Genomic DNA, 19,181 nt, shown 5'->3' with positions numbered 1-19,181 from the left:
GAAGAGAGAATTCCAAGTATAAGAGAGAATCACTGAAATTCCCACAGTCTGGAGATGGAGACTCATTTAATATTACATAGTTATCTATATTCAAGGGGATATTGCTCTCTCTCGATATAGTGCTATAACTGTCTATATAGTTACAAGTATCTAAGACTTTATATAGATATTTATAACAATATACAAGTGTATATAATAATATATAATTATATACAATGATATTTACAAAATTCTACATGTATATGTGTGTTCATATATATTTGTATTATGTGTTTATATGTATACATATATATTATACATGTCTTGTGTAATGTTATTTATGAAGAGTTGAATGCTAGTAACTACAGTAGGAAAGACAAATCAGGATAGACTTTCTGGAGGAGATATGCCTTGAATTAAATTTTCAAGGAAGTTATGGTTCTAGGAAATAAATAGTGAATATATGAGGACTAGCCTAGGCAAAGGCACAGAGAAGGGAATTGAGACTGTTTTGCATTGTAAACATCAAACAGGTGGCACCATGGATAGAGTACTGGTCTTGGAGTTAGGAAGATGGAAGTTCAAATCCAGCCTCAGGCAGTTGATGCTAACTAGCTGTGTGACCTTGGGCAAGTCATGTTATCCCGATTGCCTCACATTCAGGACCAACTCCAGTTGTCTTGTTTCATATCTGGCCACTGGACCAGATGTCTGGGGAGGAGAAAATGAGACTGGTGACTTAACAAAGCATTCTCTCATTCAATTCCAATTCATGTACATGTCATGGCATCCACTCTCTGACGTCATGATCTTTTTTGAGAATGAAGAACCAACATAATCATCATAGTATTTGGATTGAATGTACAATCTGAGAAAGACAATTAATTGCAAGAAGTTTAAAAAGATAGTCTTAAACCAGGTTGTAAAAGACTTTCAAATGATCAACTTGAGGAGTTCGTATTTGATCCTAGAGTCAGGAGGGAATACTAATTCTTCTTATACAGAGACTTTAAAAGTTGTATGAAGAATTGATGGGAAAAGAGAGAGACTGAATGTCATATATCCAATCTGAAGGCATTTGCAATAATTTAGTTGAGAAGCATTGAGGATTTGAACTAACATATGTGGAATGTAGAAATTGGAACAGAAAGATATTTCTTGATAATGAACCAATAATATTTGAAAACTGATTATACTTGACACTTTTAGAATGTAATTCTATATCAGACAGTATCAAAATGTTTTAAGTATCAGGGCTATTAAAAGTATATGGCTCCCTAGGGTTGATAAGCTATTTAGTTATGTCTGACTCTTCATGACCCTGTGGACCACAGCACACAAAATATTATCCATGGAGTTTTCTCAGCAAATATACTGCATGGTTTACCATTTCCTTCTTAAATAGATAAAGGCAAATAGAGGTTAAGTGATTTGCTCAGGGTCACACAGCTAGTGTTGGAAGCTCAGCTCTTCCATTGAGCCATCTAGCTGCCTTGAGTGTCAGAAAGATGAAGAGATTCAAGATCATACCATATAAGGATCAGCTGAAGAAATAAGAAATGTTTATCATGTAGTAGAAAATATTTAGATGGAATTCAATCACTGCCTTCAAATATTTGAAGGATGACCATATGAAAGACAGATTAGACTTCTATGTATGACTCCTCACAACAGAACCAAGAATAATGGTTTTATGTTAAGAAAAAAAAATCTTCATAACAATGTGTGTTCCCCAGAAGTGGAACAGAGTGCCTTGGAATGTAGTGGTCCTCCTGTTACTGGAAGCTTTTTAAAATAAAAGCTAGATATATTTGAGATGAAATTCTTGTTTAGGTATATATTAGAAAGGAAGACCTCTGAGGTGTCTAAAAACTCAGATTTGATGACACTGTAAAGACTAATATAAATCAATTGAAAATATAGTAGGTTGGATATATTGGTTTACAAAAGTCAATCTTATTATTGTGTTGTTTCCTAGTGCATCAATGCATAGCTTACTGGAAGAGATTCACAACAACACAAAACATTTTGCCCTGACCCTCAATTCAATTTTTGTCCAATACCAGCAAGACTAAAGAAACACAGTGCAATACTCAGATCTTGATGTGCATATAAATAGGTAGGTGACCTAGAGTTTGTTCTTCAGTCTGTTGGTCTTGAAAAGACAGGAAATATGTAAGACTTGGATCCAAAAGTGAATGGGAAGAGACTAGCTTGAATTGGTTAGGAAATTGCAAAATGCTCTTAATGGCTTCAAAGAAATAAATGTGAAAATAAATAAATAAGTTATATATTGCTTTTTCAGGTACTCCATATTAAGCAGACTCCTTGACTTTTTTTATTCCACTAATGAACTTTTATCAGTTTTCTGTTTTATCTTGCTTATTAAGATAATGTAATTGAAGAGTTGTCTTTACTTTGTGATGAAATAAAAAAAATCAGCAAACTTTAAACATCATTGTGAAAAAAAAGTTCATAGATGCAGGGTTCGAGTTTTGGGTATAATGACATGGGGAGACAGATATGTTCTCTTTTATTCAAGTAGTGAATTTTTCCATTAAGCTAAATGAAATGGACAAAGTCACTTGTCTTTATATCAGATAGGCACAATTTGGTATGCATTTCTTTTGCACATGCACTATAATTTATGAAAAGCAATCATTAGTTAAGTCCATTAGATGAAATGTCATTCCAACAGTAAAGCTCATGAAAAAGTTTAAGCATTGTTTCATCAGAAAATGGAAAATCTTTATGTGATTCAATAAACATATATTAAGCATATAGTTTGTACCATGCTTTATGCTGGGGATGTGATGAAAAAAATGAAAGTAGTCCTGACTTCAAAGATTTTCCATCTGTTGGTTTAACTAGGATAGCTGAACCTAGCAAGGTATTTTTATTAATTGTTTAAAATATATTAAAAAAATTAACAGTTATCTTTTCTGTACCTTCCCATTCCTCAGTTTTCTTCCCTTATAGGAAAGAAATAGGTGATGAAAAGGAAAAAATGTATATTTTAATATATATAAATAAGATATTACATATATTTAATAATATAAATTTATAATAAGTACAAATTTGCTACTCCTAAATATAATTTTTAATTTATTAACTAAAGAGCTGTTCCATGAACCAACTTCCTCCCCCTCTCCCTTCTAATGGTTATCTTCTGTTTAACCTGGTCTTCCTAGAAAGACAAACATCTTGAGTGATTGCTAAGGGATGTCAAATTAATACATCCTGTAGACAAACTTTCCCATGTTACCAATCTTCCTTGTCAATCTGACCATGAATTATTAGAATTTATTTAATTGTCTAAGAAACTCACAAAAGAAATGGAACTATTGGACAAATTAGGGGAAGGGCAACCAGGTTGAATTCAACCTAGAGCATTCCAATCTCACAGCAAAATGTTAATGTGGAATGTGGACTCTGAGGCAGGACAATAAAGAGACACTCAGAAGAACTAACAAAAGTCAAAGACTATAATAACTGATGATTTATTTTTTAATACTTTATAGCCTATTCTTGTTTTGGGGGGGTGGGGAGGGACAAAATGGATACTGTAATATTTATCAGAAGCTTGATGCAAAATTCAAAAATCTTTTCTACCATTTCAAAATAACATCTTGATTTGACATTATTTTAATTTATCTTAGGTTGACTTTTCTAATGTAAATCTGATATCTGTATTTTAGAACTTATTAAATTATTTTTATATTCATTCACTGTGATATATTGCTTTCTGCTATACCATCCAGTTTCCTTTCCCTAGAAATCTAGTTAAGTTTAGAGCAGTTTTCATGTCTTACTATTAATATAGAGCATGAATATCTATAAATTTGTAGTACATATGAACATGAAATGTGAGAAGTTGATCATTTAAATCAGAAAGACTTCTAATAAAGAACACCAGGTTAAAAACCTAAAAAATATAATGAACCTGAGAAACTTTAATGAAAATCATTTTTAACTTAAAAACACCAAAGGAAAAAAAATCCTTTTGCCTCTCCATTTTTCTAGCACTAGTACAAATCCTGATATATGTGAATAAACTTTTTAACTTTGTATTTTTTTTTATAAAATTTCTAGCACATAGCAAAGGCTGAATAAATATTTTTAATTAATCTAATTCAGTGACTCTTAACCTGGAATCAATGTAACATAAAGGATTATGGGGTTAGATTTTGTAGAATTATTTATTAATTCACTTGTTTCCTTCTTTCTTAATTTAAAAATATACTTTTTAATCTTGAAATATCATTGGAAAATCCCATTTCATTAGGAAATTGCCATAAACCACTGCAATGTTATAGCCTACATGGGTATATTGGATTCATCTAACAACAACAACAACAAAAATAACTGAGTAATCTTCATATAAATTTTATATTTTTTCATTAAAATATTTTAAAAAATAGAATTATATGAAATGATATGAATTAAATGAAATAATTATAAGAAATAAAATTATATGAATTATATGAAAATATATGAAATAAAACGCCAAGGAGTAGAAGCAATAAACTTAAAATCTAAATCCAACTTTTTGACATTTTCTATATGGCTTTGGGTAAGTCATTTTACTTCTCTAGGCTGTCAGTTAAAGATATTGAAATAAATGATCTTTAACTGTTTCATTCAATTCTACAATTCTGATAAAGACAGCAGAGTCCTAAATATAAATATTTTCTGTATCTAGTAAGCATTTAAGATGCCCACTTCAGCCCATTTGCAGTCTACATGCTGATACAGCATTGCTACTGCCCTCCCATTCTCGCCTCTCCATTAATTCTACTGAATTTTAATGCCCTAATTCAATGCATAATTTTACCATATCAGTCAGCCAAACCTGCTCAAGTTTTACTTGTCATGATAGCTTTTAACCTCTTTTTCATTACCATAATTCTATGTTTTATATTGCAGACTGGTCAGCTTTTAACTTAAATGTGGGAGACAAAAAACAGTGCAATAGTTTTAAAAGCTGTAAATCTCTGGGGCTAAGGGGAAAAAAAACAGGAGGAAAACTATGAATGTGTCAAGTCTGGCTGTAAAATCAAATCAGTGACACTGGGCCCAATTTGTCTGTCCAAAGGAACTCTCCTACCCAGATTCCCTACCAGCTTTGAACCACTAACAAACCCCTCCAGTGAAGTAAACTGCCAGAATGTCGGATCAAGTTTATGTGACAAAGTCTGGAACTGAGCAGCCTCTAAGAAAGAGCTTCTGAAAGGGGTCTGTGCATTATCATTCAAGAATTTTTCAGACCAAATTAATCTAGACATTCAATAATGATTCCATGTCTGTTATCTCTATGAAACTATTAATTGTGAAAAATAACCATATAAAATGTAATACTAGTTGAGTCAGAGAGTCCTTTTAGAACATGGGAAAAAAGTGCCATTCTATAACCAGACTATTATCATTTGATTTGAAAATTCAAATGTGTACATGTAAAGCTTCCTTCACAGCCACTACAAACTCATGCCTCACAAAAGGAAGGAAGTTGCCTCAACTCTGACCTAATGATTGACTTTTCATTTTATAATTTTTACTATCCCTTCAAGGATTCGAAATAGAAGTCAAAGTTCACTGGTATTCAATGTTACAAACTGAAAAATCTTTCCATAGTGCTTCAGATTTAGGAGTATTCAACCTTTTTTGTAGTAAAGTCTCTACATATGATCTTTTACAATTTCCCACAAGAAGTGAAAGGGAAGGTGCTAATTAAGAGAAGTAACATGGTCAGGTAGAAAGAGGACTTGATTTGGAGTTAACAACAACAAAAACAATAACTGCTCATTTAAATATCTGAATTCATAAAAATCTAGTAGCTAGAAATGGTGAAGTATAAGGATAGGGTTTATAAAATTTTACATAAATATTTCCTATTTGATATAAGCAAGATGTTTTAAAATTCAGAGACTACCAAAGCTAGAGGAGAGACATAAAGCTGAATAAAAGTACATTATAAGCACAATAACTGGAAATATAAAAGTATTATGATTATTTATAATAAGAAAAAAAGGCTGAGAAAAAATATAGAATTATATAGCTGTTGGTGAGCAACTTAAAATGCAGTAAGAAGAATGAGATTACTGACAAATGAAAGTAAATCCATGAATAAAAAATGTTGTTGTTTGTTTTAAATAAGAGTAGATATCTACAGCTCTCCATTAGAGGGGAAAATTTTATCAAGTCTGAGAGAAGATGTACAACTATATTTACTACTGAAGTTTTGGTACAGAAAATTTCCCCATAAAGAATACATCTTAATTTAAATAAGTACCTTCTTCCCCAAAAAGACATTTCAAATTGATCTTTTCCATTTATTAGGAGTCATCTGAACCATCTTGTTCTAACAAATTACTACTGTGTTGGAGTCAGGAGTACATGGGTTCACATCTGGTCTCAGACACTTGATAATTACCTAGCTGTGTGGCCTTGGGCAAGACACTTAACCCCATTTGCCTTGCAAAAATCCTAAAAACAAAAAAAAAATGAATCTTTTTAGGGGTGGCTAGGTGGTGCAGTGAATAGAGCACAGGCCTTGGAGTCAGGAGTACCTGGGTTCAAATCCGACCTCAGACACTTAATAATTACCTAGCTGTGTGGCCTTGGGCAAGCCACTTAACCCCATTGCCTTGAAAAAAATCTAAAAAACAAAACAGAAAAACCAAATTACTACTGTTAAGGAACATTCATTCATCAGATTGTTTTCCCTATAAACTTTGCTTTCCCTTCTCCACCCTCGTCTTTCTCACCCTCCTTTGTCTCCATCTCTCTCAGCTAAGGTTTTTAAAATACAAAAAAGCAGTAAGTCCAAAGAGCAAAAGATCTAGAAAATCAGAATGATTTGCACAGTCCTAAGAAACTGATCTCTCCCTAGTTAAAAAAACAGAACTCAGTTAAGAGTGGGATTTGGCTCCACCTGGAAGTTCAGTGGTGATCAGTGCTCCCAAGAGAGTACTTTGTTATCTCTTATAACCCAGGAGAGGAAAAAGGAAAAGGATGCAAAAAATATCCTTTACAGCCCATGGAGAGGAAGGTCAGACTGATCACTAATGCAGGTATATTTCTAAGTTACAAACAGGAAATATCTAGAATAATAAATGCATGCCCAAATGACAAAACTTGAAGCAAAAAGGCAATCTTAAAATACATATTTCTACATGGAGAGATGAATTTGGGTAGAAAACCATTTCCTATTGCATAAAGGAAATGGAACGTCACAAAGATTTCTGAAAAATAAGAACATTTCAGTTTATATATATTAAAAACCTACTCATTTTTCACCAGTAATGATCTAATGAAATTTTAGACACTGAAAAGATATCTGACCATATCCTTTTAGCACAAGAGAAAGAGGACTGTTACAAAGACCATTGGTGTTGCCAATACCTGAATTTCTCAGATGCCTGTGGGTAATACTATTCAGTTAGACACGTAAAAACTCAATGGTGGGAGAGGGAAAAGGAGGGAACTGTTAAGAAAATTGAGATAAAGTTTATATTGTCTCTCTAAGTGAAAAAAAGGATGCTATTCACGATGTGGATAGTACCAGTAAAGCTTATATTAAAGTTAGCCAATGATGTGGGCTATTTCCCTACCATCATTCATGAGTGATCCCCAGCTAGGCCCAGCAGCAAAACAATAACAATGAAACTATATTAAGATCATCGGGTATATAGATTTCCAGGAGCCTCAAGATCAAGCCTGCCAAGGTTATGAGAGTCACGAAAAAGTTTTAGGAAAGCATAACATATGGATTTAAAGACTTTTTTTTTTAAACTAAGACCCTATCTATGCCAGAGTACAAAAAGCCAGATCCTATAGAGGACAAAGGTCAAGTTTTTGTAAGCAAATTGTTTTCATAGAGTTCCAACTGCTAAAGTGAATAGTATAGAGGAAGCAGTGAAAAAAAAAGTCTAAAAGTGAACTAGGTCTCCATCATTTCCTTTTATATTCCCTCTGAAAAGTTTTATTGCCTGAGAGAGAGCAATGCTCTTCTATTGAAAATTGTATTTATTTTAGAAAAACCTCCTGATGATTCAAAAGTATCAAAACTAAATATATTGTCTTATATCCCCCTTCACCTTTACCCCTAACTCCCCCCAATAAATATGCATAATTCTCTTGAATATAACAAAATGACCATTAAAATAAAATACAAAGAGAGTGCCTGAGCATTTGCTGGCAGGGAACCCAGAGTCAGCAGTTTACTTTGTTATCACCACCTGGGTTGTCAAAGAAAGCACATCCTATACCCAACAAATTTGTAAAACCATCTTCCAACTATAAACTACTTGCAAACACATTTTTCATGTGATTTTGACATTATTTATATATTTAAGACTTACGTCCCCAAACGGTCCTCATGCTTTTTGTAATCCTTTCCCCACACCTCAATGTCCAATATGCCCATCCTGTCAGAGAAGTAGTGAAAATCAAACTGTTCCCTCCACTGAGGATTTTCACTCTTACACAGTGTCTAGAAAACATGCAGTTATAGTATTTATTTTCTTAAACTTTATTCATGTCTATAGTATTCATACATAAAGTTAATCAATTCAAATATAAGGACTATGAGAGTAAATGGCAATGTTTATTATATGCAAAAATGTATTTTGATAAAATTAAAAATAACACATTAAGGAATATTAAAGGGTTTCTCTTAAAAAAACCTCGATTTAGATGCTTTCTAAGGCTATGAATGGAACAAATTATCTTTGAAAGGAAAAAATATTATTCCCTATAGATATATTATAATAATTGTTAACAAGAGATACTTTAAGTCAATACACCTTTATACAGACTATGGAATAAGAGTCTTAGAACTGTTAGAACACAGAATAGATAAATTTCACAAATGGGGAATGATATTTTTCTTCTGACAATCAATCTCCAAAATATTACCATTCATTGCCCTGGTTCATCAGTAAGAGTTCTGAATAGAGTATAGTGATTTTTTAAAAATGCAAATAAAATAGTCTTCTGAAAAGACCTTGCAGCTATCTAGCATCTGCTAGACACATTAAAACATGTGAAAATATTGTCTGTCACCAGAAACCTAGAATATATATACATGGTCAGTGATTTTTCAATTTAAGTTACTGAACAGTTTACAGGCTAGCCAAGGATAAGAATGGGAAGAAAATTCTTACAAGCTGCTGCCACAGAGCATGTTATAACAGGTTCGTTGCCAGTTCCTGGACAGTGAAAGGCTAAACTAAGGTCTGATTAGGAGCTCTACCATTTTAAATATAAAGACAATCTGACAAGTTAATGAGGGTAGTTTAAAAACTAACTTTTAAAACACTTAGTATTTATGTTCAATCCCATATTTTAATTAAACTACTTATATACATTTTAATTCATTAGAATAATTTTAATTATTTTATTCATTTAGACTATGAATTGAGCTTATAAAAATGACAAAGGGAAACACTAACATCAGATTATAAAGAGCAGGGCAGACCTGCAGTAGAACTTATTATTTTATGCCCAAACTGTATTGTGTATTCTCCCTTGAAGAACAAAAACGCTCAGCAATATTGAGCCTCAGCTGCAACCAACATCACTTAAAATAATTTAAGCTATTTTTTCACATTAGGGTTGATATATCAAATCACAGAATTTCAGAAACAGAAAAAACCTATTAGACCACAAATTAAGTGCAGAATTCCCCAGAGGGAGAAAGCACAAGATATTTAACTAATACTACACTTCACCTAGTCAAAAGGGCTAAATGAGGTTAGTGATGAATCATTTTCCTATAAATCCTTTGCATGACCCACTGGGGACTGACTCAATGAATCTTAATCCAGAAGATAGACTAAATTTGGTTGCACTAGCTAGAATTCTCAGAATCTACACTTGTAAATGAAAGAGGATAAAGGAGGAAATTATGAGAATAATCGTGTTATTTAAATATTTCACAAAGCATCTTAATTATTAGGCTATTTCTGGAAAAGGAAGGAATGATTTTTCCAAACTCTGTGACTTCAAATCTACACTACATTTCATAGTTATAGATGTGTTAAGCTAAAAATGACACAGTAGGGGAAATGATAATTACTACAGGTTCAAATATACTTCCCTGAAAATATCTGGAATTTACTTGTTTACATTCTATAATACTTCTGTGATATAACAGTTTAATTATTCTGAAATATTATCAGTGAATTCTCTCTCTCTCTCTCTCTCTATATATATATATATATGTGTGTGTGTGTGTGTGTGTGTGTGTGTGTTTATATGTGTGTGTCTTTGTGTATAAATTTATATTATTATGATAAAAATAAATGAATATTTGATGGCAAAAATAAGTTGAGAAATCTGGCAAGGAATCTAAAATACATTTCTTATCAACATAAATAAAAATGGTTTCAGTGTTTAAGTCAGTCAAGAATAAAACAGCAAGGAACAATAGTACTGCTGAGGAAAACAGATTACTAAAATCTTTGATGATCATACAGACAAGGCAAAGAAATCAAAGAACACAGATTATTAAAAATATATGGCATGATATGTAATCATTTCAACTAAAATGCAATGTACTGTTTTAGTTATTTTTCCCTCTATAGTCATAAAAACACTTTGCAAACTTCCTAGAAATTATAATGACTAGGTTTATCATAAAAAAATAAATGCAGTCACAAAGGAAAAACTACATTTGAATAAATCTATTTTAGACATATATATCTATATATAGATATCTGTCTATACACATACAATATCACTAGTTTTATTTCAAAATAATCTTTAAAATGATTAGGTCTTCACAGTTATTGAATTATATGGAAAATATATTTTGAAATGTTTGTAGTCACTTTAGTTATTTTTACACAATACGAAAATTCTACTAAACAGAACGTAGGGAGAAGGTCAGGATTGGGCAAGAGAAGAAAAAGGGGTCATCTTAACATCCTTAAAGATACTTATTTCCTAATAAAATTGCTGAAACTTACCTTGCTTTTATATTTCTGATCTCCTAGTTTTAATTGGACAAATAATTCTGTTATGCTTCCTCCAGATATATTCTTCCCTTCTAATAAAGTTATACTAATAATCCCATTCCAGAGTTGGTTCTTCTTCAAGGATTCTGAAAGTCGCAGGTTGCGTATTAAAGAGGACTAAATAAAAAAAGGAAAATATATGAATTAATTACTAAAATCTTTTTATAATACTATAGATCTGATTTCATAAATGAACTCTGAAAATGTCTCATTTAAAGCAAGCAAAGAATTTAAAGACAGCATTTTGTAAATGAATTCTAATGGTGAGAATTCTAATATGTCATAGAGGAAAGAGAGCTGACCTCAGGGCCAGGAAGACTTGGGTTCAGGTCAGCTGGTGGATCAAAAAAAAAGTATGCAGGATACACATTTAAGTTTAATTTGCATCATTAATATCTTATCCCTCATGTTCTTAAGTCTCTATGTGTGTGTGTATAATAAACAAAATAAATAAATAAAGCCTGATTTGTAGAGTTTGCTGATTTCTGATCTGTAAAAGATTACACTATTTAACAATCAGTTCTTCAAAGCAATAGGAGTCACCAACCAGCACAGCTCTGACTAATAATATCAACTATGACAAGTCATTTAATTTCTAATGCTTTAGGCATCTTTCTAAGAGTATGAGTTACAAAGAATGGGACCTCTCACTTTTATGCAATAAGGGAGAGAGTTATCTTACTTAGTAGTTCCTTATATCTCATATAGATGGAATCCCTTGCAATGCTCAAATTCAAATGGTCTACCAGCCTCAGCCTCTCCAATAGTATGAACTACATTCTACCTCATAGTGACCTTTGTAAGTACAGATTTATACTGCAACATGAAAGAAGTAGCAGTAGATGCTCAGGATACACACAAATGTCTGTCAAACTGCCTGTAATATTAGGTCACATGGAGATATCTAAGTGATATTTATTTCATAATTCAAAAAGTAAAACCCCAGGTTCATGAGAGGATGTAGATCTTTTCTTCTTCTTCTTCTCTCTCTCTCTCTCAGGGGAGGGGGGCAAGAAAAATTTAAATGACATCAAGGATCCAAGTTAATGGATGAATTCTTAACTTAGCTTGTTCATTCTTGTCATCTGGGCAATATATCTTCTGGAATCATTTAGACAAAGACTCACTCAGACACCAGTTAGTCACAATTTACCAGAACAAATGGTATGTCAGCACCATATTAATTATCTAGTGGCTTACCTCATCCAATACAAGTCACTTTCCTATCCTTAATTAGATGAAGCACCAATACAAACACAGGATGTTTTGTCTATTCTTTTATGACAACTTTAAAAAGGAAAAACTATAGAAAAATTGCATGAATCTTTCTTTCTCTCAATATACTCAAAGACTATAGTTTGAAGGCTGTTGAAGAGGAAAGACAAATACATCAGCTACAAGAAAATGAGTAATTCCTTTAAAGGCTGAAATTTAGAATTAGATTGTGACACATTCAGTAATAAAGGTTTATAAGACACATAAACAGAAATGTCTTTACACTTCCTACTACTTACTTATTAAGGCAAATGCAAGTCAATGTATTCTATATGCATGTTAATATACTTCCCTTTAAATCATTATTTGGCTTATTAGAGACACAGACTGAAACCTCCTACCTTTAAAAAGAAAATGAGATTTTGATTCATAAATCCAGCTGCATTTTTTTTAAAGTTTGACTCGCAGGCCAAAAAGCTAAAGCATGACTGTTCCCATGGACATACTTCAAAGTCCCGGCAGATATATTCCTCCCTAAACACAGCAACTATTTCAAAATCCTTTTTATAAAAAAGGGAGTAATGTCCACAAGGGATCAAAGGGCATCCTACAGTCTGGCAATTGCCTAAGAAAAATGGCAGTACTTCCATGAAATATGCCCTAAAATAATTTTGCGGCTTGGTATGTCCTAATTTCAAATTGGATGTTTATCTTGGAAAGGCTTCTATCTAACTTGTCCATAAAACAGCTCCACTTAGCTCTATGAGCCCTGTGAAAATGGAATCCAAAGCTGGTTATTAAAGGGGCCTAGAGATTGCTTCCATATGGCAGAACAGCATGGGAGTGGAGGGCTAAGGCCTACAGCAGGCGCTCCTTGGCTTGAGCTCCCGATCTATCCATGGACACTCGTTGCATTACACCATAACATCTGGATTATTGCTTGTAATGTCCCTGGGAAATATCCACTTCCCATCAAAGCCTTTATCTATCTCAGTCGTACTTTGAACATTTTAGTATTTAACACAGTCATGTTTGATGTGATGTACTTGCTGCATCCAGTCCAATTTTATCTTTTTTTTTTCCTTTTTTTCCCAAAGACACGGTGGGAGAGGACATATTTATTGCATGGTTCACAAAGTGAAAGAGACTTGCATTTTTTCCCATTCAACTATTTTTTCCTCTAAAATATCTATTAAAAACTATCAAATAGTTCTCTTCAAAATAAAATTTCATTTTCTAAGCCCTTTATTCTGTTGGGGTGTTTATGTGCATATACATAAAGGATTCTTAATAACTTCCACATTTGTTTTGCACAGCTGAGGGTTAGCTTTCTTCGAAGGGCAATAAGTCTTTCTTTGAGGTCGGTGAGGTCTGAACCATTGTGTGTGCTGCTTTGGGATCTATGCTCTCAGAGTGCTACAGTGCTAACCTCTAGCACTCCCTTTCTTCTAGTAATAAATCATCTCATCTCCTCTAATTCACTTGGCTGTACAACTAAGATTCTTGAGTCTCTGCCTGAGCTGCTTATGAACAAAATTAGCTGTCCTAAGAGCTGGAATGTGAAGAAAGGGAAGTGACTTATCAAAAGGGAAGTCTGTTCCACCTGAACTGTGTCAAACCTTCAGTTCTGACCCTAACTTCCTAGCTCACCTCACAAAGTACTTCACTTCAAATAGATTCATTTTTCTCCTCCCCTTCACCTTATCAAAATCATATATTAATCTACCTTATTTGTCTCTCCAAACCCCTTCATATTACAATGTACTTATTTTACTATCTTCAACTTGAACCATGGAACTTTAAATAAATGAAGAAATTAGACAGAATCATAAGAACTATTCTCATACCAAAAATAATCTACCACTTAAAATATATACAAAATAAAATGAACATACACTGAGTTAGTTATTGCTGCAACTTTATTTTTAGAGTGATTTGATACAGTGTTTTATCTTTTCCAGCAAAAATGTCATGAAGCATCTTCTAATTTACTTGTAATGCAATTGAAAAATATATCTGGATTAGAACTCAAGAAATCTAAGCTATATTTCCACATTTGTCAATAAGTACTTAATCTCTAAAATTCTTTACATTTTAAAATTTTTTCTTATTCTGTAACAAAGGATAAGAGAATCTAATAAAGATGATTATGTTGAAATAATTATTTTTTAAAACTTTAGAACCAAAAAGTATATTAGTGAAGGGACTGATATTGTTGATGTTTAATTTAAAATGGAATGAAGTTAAAGTTACAGCATGAATGTCAGTCATTGATATTATCAAAGAGTTGAAGAAGAAAAGAATATTAGCAGGGCAGTGAAATATAATGGAAACTTATGCCATACTTAATAAAATCCCTGCTTTATTTTAGGCAAGTTACAATCTCTTTAAGTCTTAGATTCCTCAATTATAAAGTAGAAATAATTTATTCTCTCCTTACCTCAAAGAGGGTATTAAAATTATAATATGTAATGAAAGTAAAAGTGAGTAGCAAAATGCCACATTAGAATAAATTTATAATGATCATTATCATCATCATCATCACTGAAATCTTCTCATGTCTCATGGTATAGAAGTGGGTTCTCAACATCTATGCCATGTGTTAAGTGGTAGCAATTTGGATAAGCTTCAGATACATGAATAAATTATATTACACAAAATATATCTGATGTCTATAGTTTAGTTCATAAAGGTTTACTGCAAAGTTGGATTCTTAGATAATGAAGTTTTTAAACAACAGGAACCTCATGGATCAGACAGTTTGTAAGGTGTGCTAGTAGAAGTAGTACCTATGGCAAAGAAATCATAAGCCCTTGAAATATAATTTGGTGTGCACAAGGACCGATTTCCTAGAATCTAGGTTTCTTTGTTTAATATTTTTCCATAACCTCATACAGCCTCTAAAAGCTTGGCTATATCAAATTGAACTAGGAAGCATTCCAGTATGGTAACAAAAGTGATAATACTATCTAAATTGATTTACACAGTTAATGCTATACCAGTTAAATTGGGGATATTTTATAGAGCTCAGTAACATAACGAAATTCATCAAGCAGAATAAAATGTTTAGTATATGGATGGAAACAATGACAAAATAACAATGAAGGAAGAATAGTACTTACAGATCTAAATCATATTATAAAGCAGCCTTCAACAAAATTGTTATTTGTTAAAATTTACATTGGGCAGAGCACCCTATGTAGACTGAAAGAAGGAAATAGAGGATTGAAGAGGGGAAGGAAGAGGAGTGGGATGGGAAAGGTGCAACTCCTATTACTCATGTAGATTGTTGTTTGTCTTAATTCTCCACGAGGACTATGACATTAGGGATGTGATACCATGACATGCAAGTGAATTGGAGTAAAATGAGGGAGGGTTGTGCAAAGTCACCAGCTTTACTTTTTCCTCTGAAGCCATCTGGGTCCAGTGGCAAGCTATATTGGGGTTTACAAACCTCAAATCACTTTGGCTCTCATTGATTGGCCAACATTAGGTCCCTGGCCCAGTCCTACTTGTTCATTATTTGGATCCAGATTGTCTAAGAGTGAATGTAAATAGCAATTATTTCTGCTTTGGCCAGAAACCCTGAGAAGTTTTTTTTGTTGTTGTTGTTTTTAATAAAGAGGCTGTTCTTTCCTTTATTTCTTTCTTCCTGATTTGTTCTTTATTCTTTTATTTTTTTCATTCTTTTTGTTTTTCCAAGGCAATGTGGTTAAGTGACTTGTCCAAGGTCACACAGTTAGTAATTATCAAGTATCTGAGTTCAGATTTGAACTCCTGACTCTGGAGTCAGTGTGCTATCTACTGCACAATCTAGCTGTCCTTCAACTTGAAGAAGCCCCTGACAAGCTTGTGATTTGGATTTGAGAGAGAGGGTGCTGTGATAAGTCACACAGTCTCACTTTTTTCCTCTGAACCATCTGGGTCCAGTGCCCAAATATGGATCAAGTTGCTTAGAGATGGCCCTGAATTTGAGGCAACTAAGGTTAAGTGACTTGATCAAAGTCACAATGTCAAGCGTTTGAGGTCAAATTTGAACTCGGCTGGTGTTCTATCCACTGTACAACCTAAATGTCTTAGCCTTACCTAGACTTTTTTTTAGGTTTTTGCAAGGCAAATGGGGTTAAGTGGCTTGCCCAAGGCCACACAGCTAGGTAATTATTAAGTGTCTGAGGTCACATTTGAATTCAGGTACTCCTGACTCCAGGGCGGGTGCTCTATCCACTGTGCCATCTAACCACCCCAGGCTTAGCTAGACTTAATCTTTATTCAAACTGAGAGCTGTTAAAGACCCTAGCTTAAAAAGCCCAATTCATCCAGGGAAATATCCAGTGGTCCTGTTCCATATCAGGTCACTGGACCCAGATGGTTCTGGAGGAGAAAATGATCCTGTGATAACTTTGTACACTCCTCCATTGTTTAAATGCAAATCAAGGGGCAGCTAGCTAGGTGACACAGTGGATGGAGCATTGGCCCTGTAGACAGAAGGAACTGAGTTCAAATATGACCTCAGAAACTTAATAGCCATCTAGCTGTGACCTTGGACAAGTCACTTAACCCTATTGACTTGCAAAAAAAAAAATCCAGGTCACTTGCACCAGATCCTTGATGTCAGGATCCTCTTCTCTCAAACTAAGGACAAACAACAATGACTACTACTATTTGTTAAATTATATTAAAAATGGACCCACAAAACAGTTACTAGAAAAGGAAAAATCAAAAATATCTGAATTCAATAATCCACAAAAATAAATTGCCTGGGGAATTTGCCAAGAATTTCTTGAAAATACTTGAACACAGTCTGGCAGAAATTAGGTTCAGATCAACAGTTTGTGCCATATTCTACAATAAATTCTGGATAAATAGAACTGAATATTAAAAACTATACTATTTAAAAACCAAAGATCAAATCAGGTACCTTTAAAAACCAAAGATCAAATCAGGTACCATTAATATCTTTGGCTAGGTGACAATTCCTTAAGCAAACTAGGGATAGAGAAGTTCTTCTGTTTAACTTTTCAGGCCCAAAACAGCTTAGCCTGAACCTATCTTTTTAGCCTCATTAGACATTACTGACTCCTATCTCTCTCTGCCCTCACCCCTCAATTCTTCATTCCAACTAAATTAGCCTTTACTCTGTTACTCTGTTCCACACATGTGACACTCTATCTCTCAACTCTATACCTTTGGACTGGTCATCTAACTTGCCTAGAATGAACTCTTTCTTTAATTCTACCTCATAGAGTACCCTTTCTTCCTTTTAAGACTTAGCCCCCAGCACCATCTTCTACATGAAGACTTTACTGATACCCTCAACTGCTGGTTGAAAGGATATCATTTGCCATTTACACATTTTATTTTTTACATATGTGCATGCTGCTTCTCTAGTATAAATGTAAGTTCATATAAGTAGCAACTGTTTGATTCTTTGTTATATTCCCTATGTCTAGCACATAGCATATAGTTATTTAATAAATGCATGAATGATTTTTAATTAATTACCAACTCCAACACCAGAATTCTCCTTAGAGTTCTCTAAGACCACTTTTTTGGGAAAGGGGATGTGTTGATGGAAAGGAAATGATTTTACTAATATTCTAATTCAACTCTCATGTACAATTTTTTCCCCCAAGATTCTAATAGCAACTAGGTAGTCAATGGAACAAAGAAGGTTAAAAAAAAACTTTCCAGCAATATCTATCTAAGGAAGAATATAAACACTAACCTAAAGATGATTCCTATGATGATCACTAGTCTGAAAGAGTTAAGGAAGAACATTTAGTTTATAAAATGCTTCCCCAAAATATCCTTGGCCTGACTTTCATCATGTGAAACTACTATACCCTGTCAACAGCTTTTATGGAATGACATGAGGATATCCATGCTTCCACAGAACAGACCTCCAAAAGAGATAACACTAAACAGCTTCTTTAAGTTAGAGGAAGCAGATTTTGTAGGCATTAATTCTCCTGGTTCCCATGTCCTATGTGGGAAATTTAGTTTTTATTTTTTCCCTTAAGTGATTTTGAAAGGATTTATGTATAGCTCTGTGGTTAAAATTTTAAATGTAAAATAATTTGGTCACACAAATATGCACACTTTAGCTAAAAAAGTTTATGTGGAATTAATTGAATTTACTTAAACAGTAAGGTAGTGTCATCACTGAGTTATTTCCTTTTCAAAAGAAAAGAAGATCAACATGCTCTAGTCTGTAGAGGATATATTATATTTTACTTATTCCATATTTCTTGATCAAAGGAAAGGGAAATGCTGAGTTGTCACAAAATGAGTGGAAGATATAACAAGGTAACCAAATGTGATTTGGCTCTCATTTTATAATATTGAACTGGGGTTCAGAATTGTATAAATGATCACTGATTTTTTAGTTACTTTAGTCAAATAACAAGCAGTTGTTAAGTGCATACTATGAGACAGGCTATGCTAGACACTGACAATGCAAAGGCAAATATCAATAGTCCCTACCATCAAAGAACTCATTTTCTCATTGGAAACTGCATGTACATAAGTGCATACCCAGCCTGTACAAAGTAGATAAATAACAATGCAATTTGGGGCATAAGGCACTAGAAAGTGAGGGGACGATGAAAGGCCTTAGGTAGGAAATAGCACTTGATTTGACATCTGAAAGAAGCCTGGAATTTTTAAGAAGTGGAGGCAAGAAAAGATGCATTACAGTGAAGTTGTAAAGTCTGTTCAAAACATGAAGATTAGAGAGGAAATATCATGTTGGAGGAATAGTAACAAAGACTTCTTGACTGGATCATAGGCTGTACAAAAGGGAGATTGTTTAATAAGCCTGAAAAGGGAGGTGCAAAAAACATTGCAAGGGTTTTAAAATATGAAGTTTATATTTGATCCTCAAGGTAACATAGGCACTGAAGCTTAATGAGTTGAAAGGTGATGTGGTCAACTGTCCTTCTTAGGCATGTATGTCTATGGAAAGTATTT

At 33.3% G+C, this 19,181-nt stretch overlaps 1 protein-coding gene across 5 annotated transcripts in view; it reads right to left on the bottom strand.

The window, feature by feature from the left end:
• MCTP2 (multiple C2 and transmembrane domain containing 2) overlaps positions 1-19,181 on the bottom strand; it is a 266,381-nt gene that overhangs the window by 129,914 nt on the left and 117,286 nt on the right. For all 5 annotated transcript variants that reach the window (XM_074234164.1, XM_074234162.1, XM_074234166.1 and 2 more), the window contains 2 exons: positions 10,950-11,114; positions 8,340-8,470 (listed from right to left, as the gene is read on the bottom strand). In XM_074234164.1, coding sequence (XP_074090265.1) covers positions 8,340-8,470; positions 10,950-11,114 — 296 coding nt within the window. The remainder of the gene's footprint in view (positions 1-8,339; positions 8,471-10,949; positions 11,115-19,181) is intronic.

The sequence above is a fragment of the Macrotis lagotis genome, chromosome 4 (assembly GCF_037893015.1).
Source record: "Macrotis lagotis isolate mMagLag1 chromosome 4, bilby.v1.9.chrom.fasta, whole genome shotgun sequence".
NCBI classification, from domain to species: domain Eukaryota; kingdom Metazoa; phylum Chordata; class Mammalia; order Peramelemorphia; family Peramelidae; genus Macrotis; species Macrotis lagotis.
Note: the sequence above shows the minus strand (reverse complement) of the source record. Positions and strands in the feature narration are given on the sequence as shown.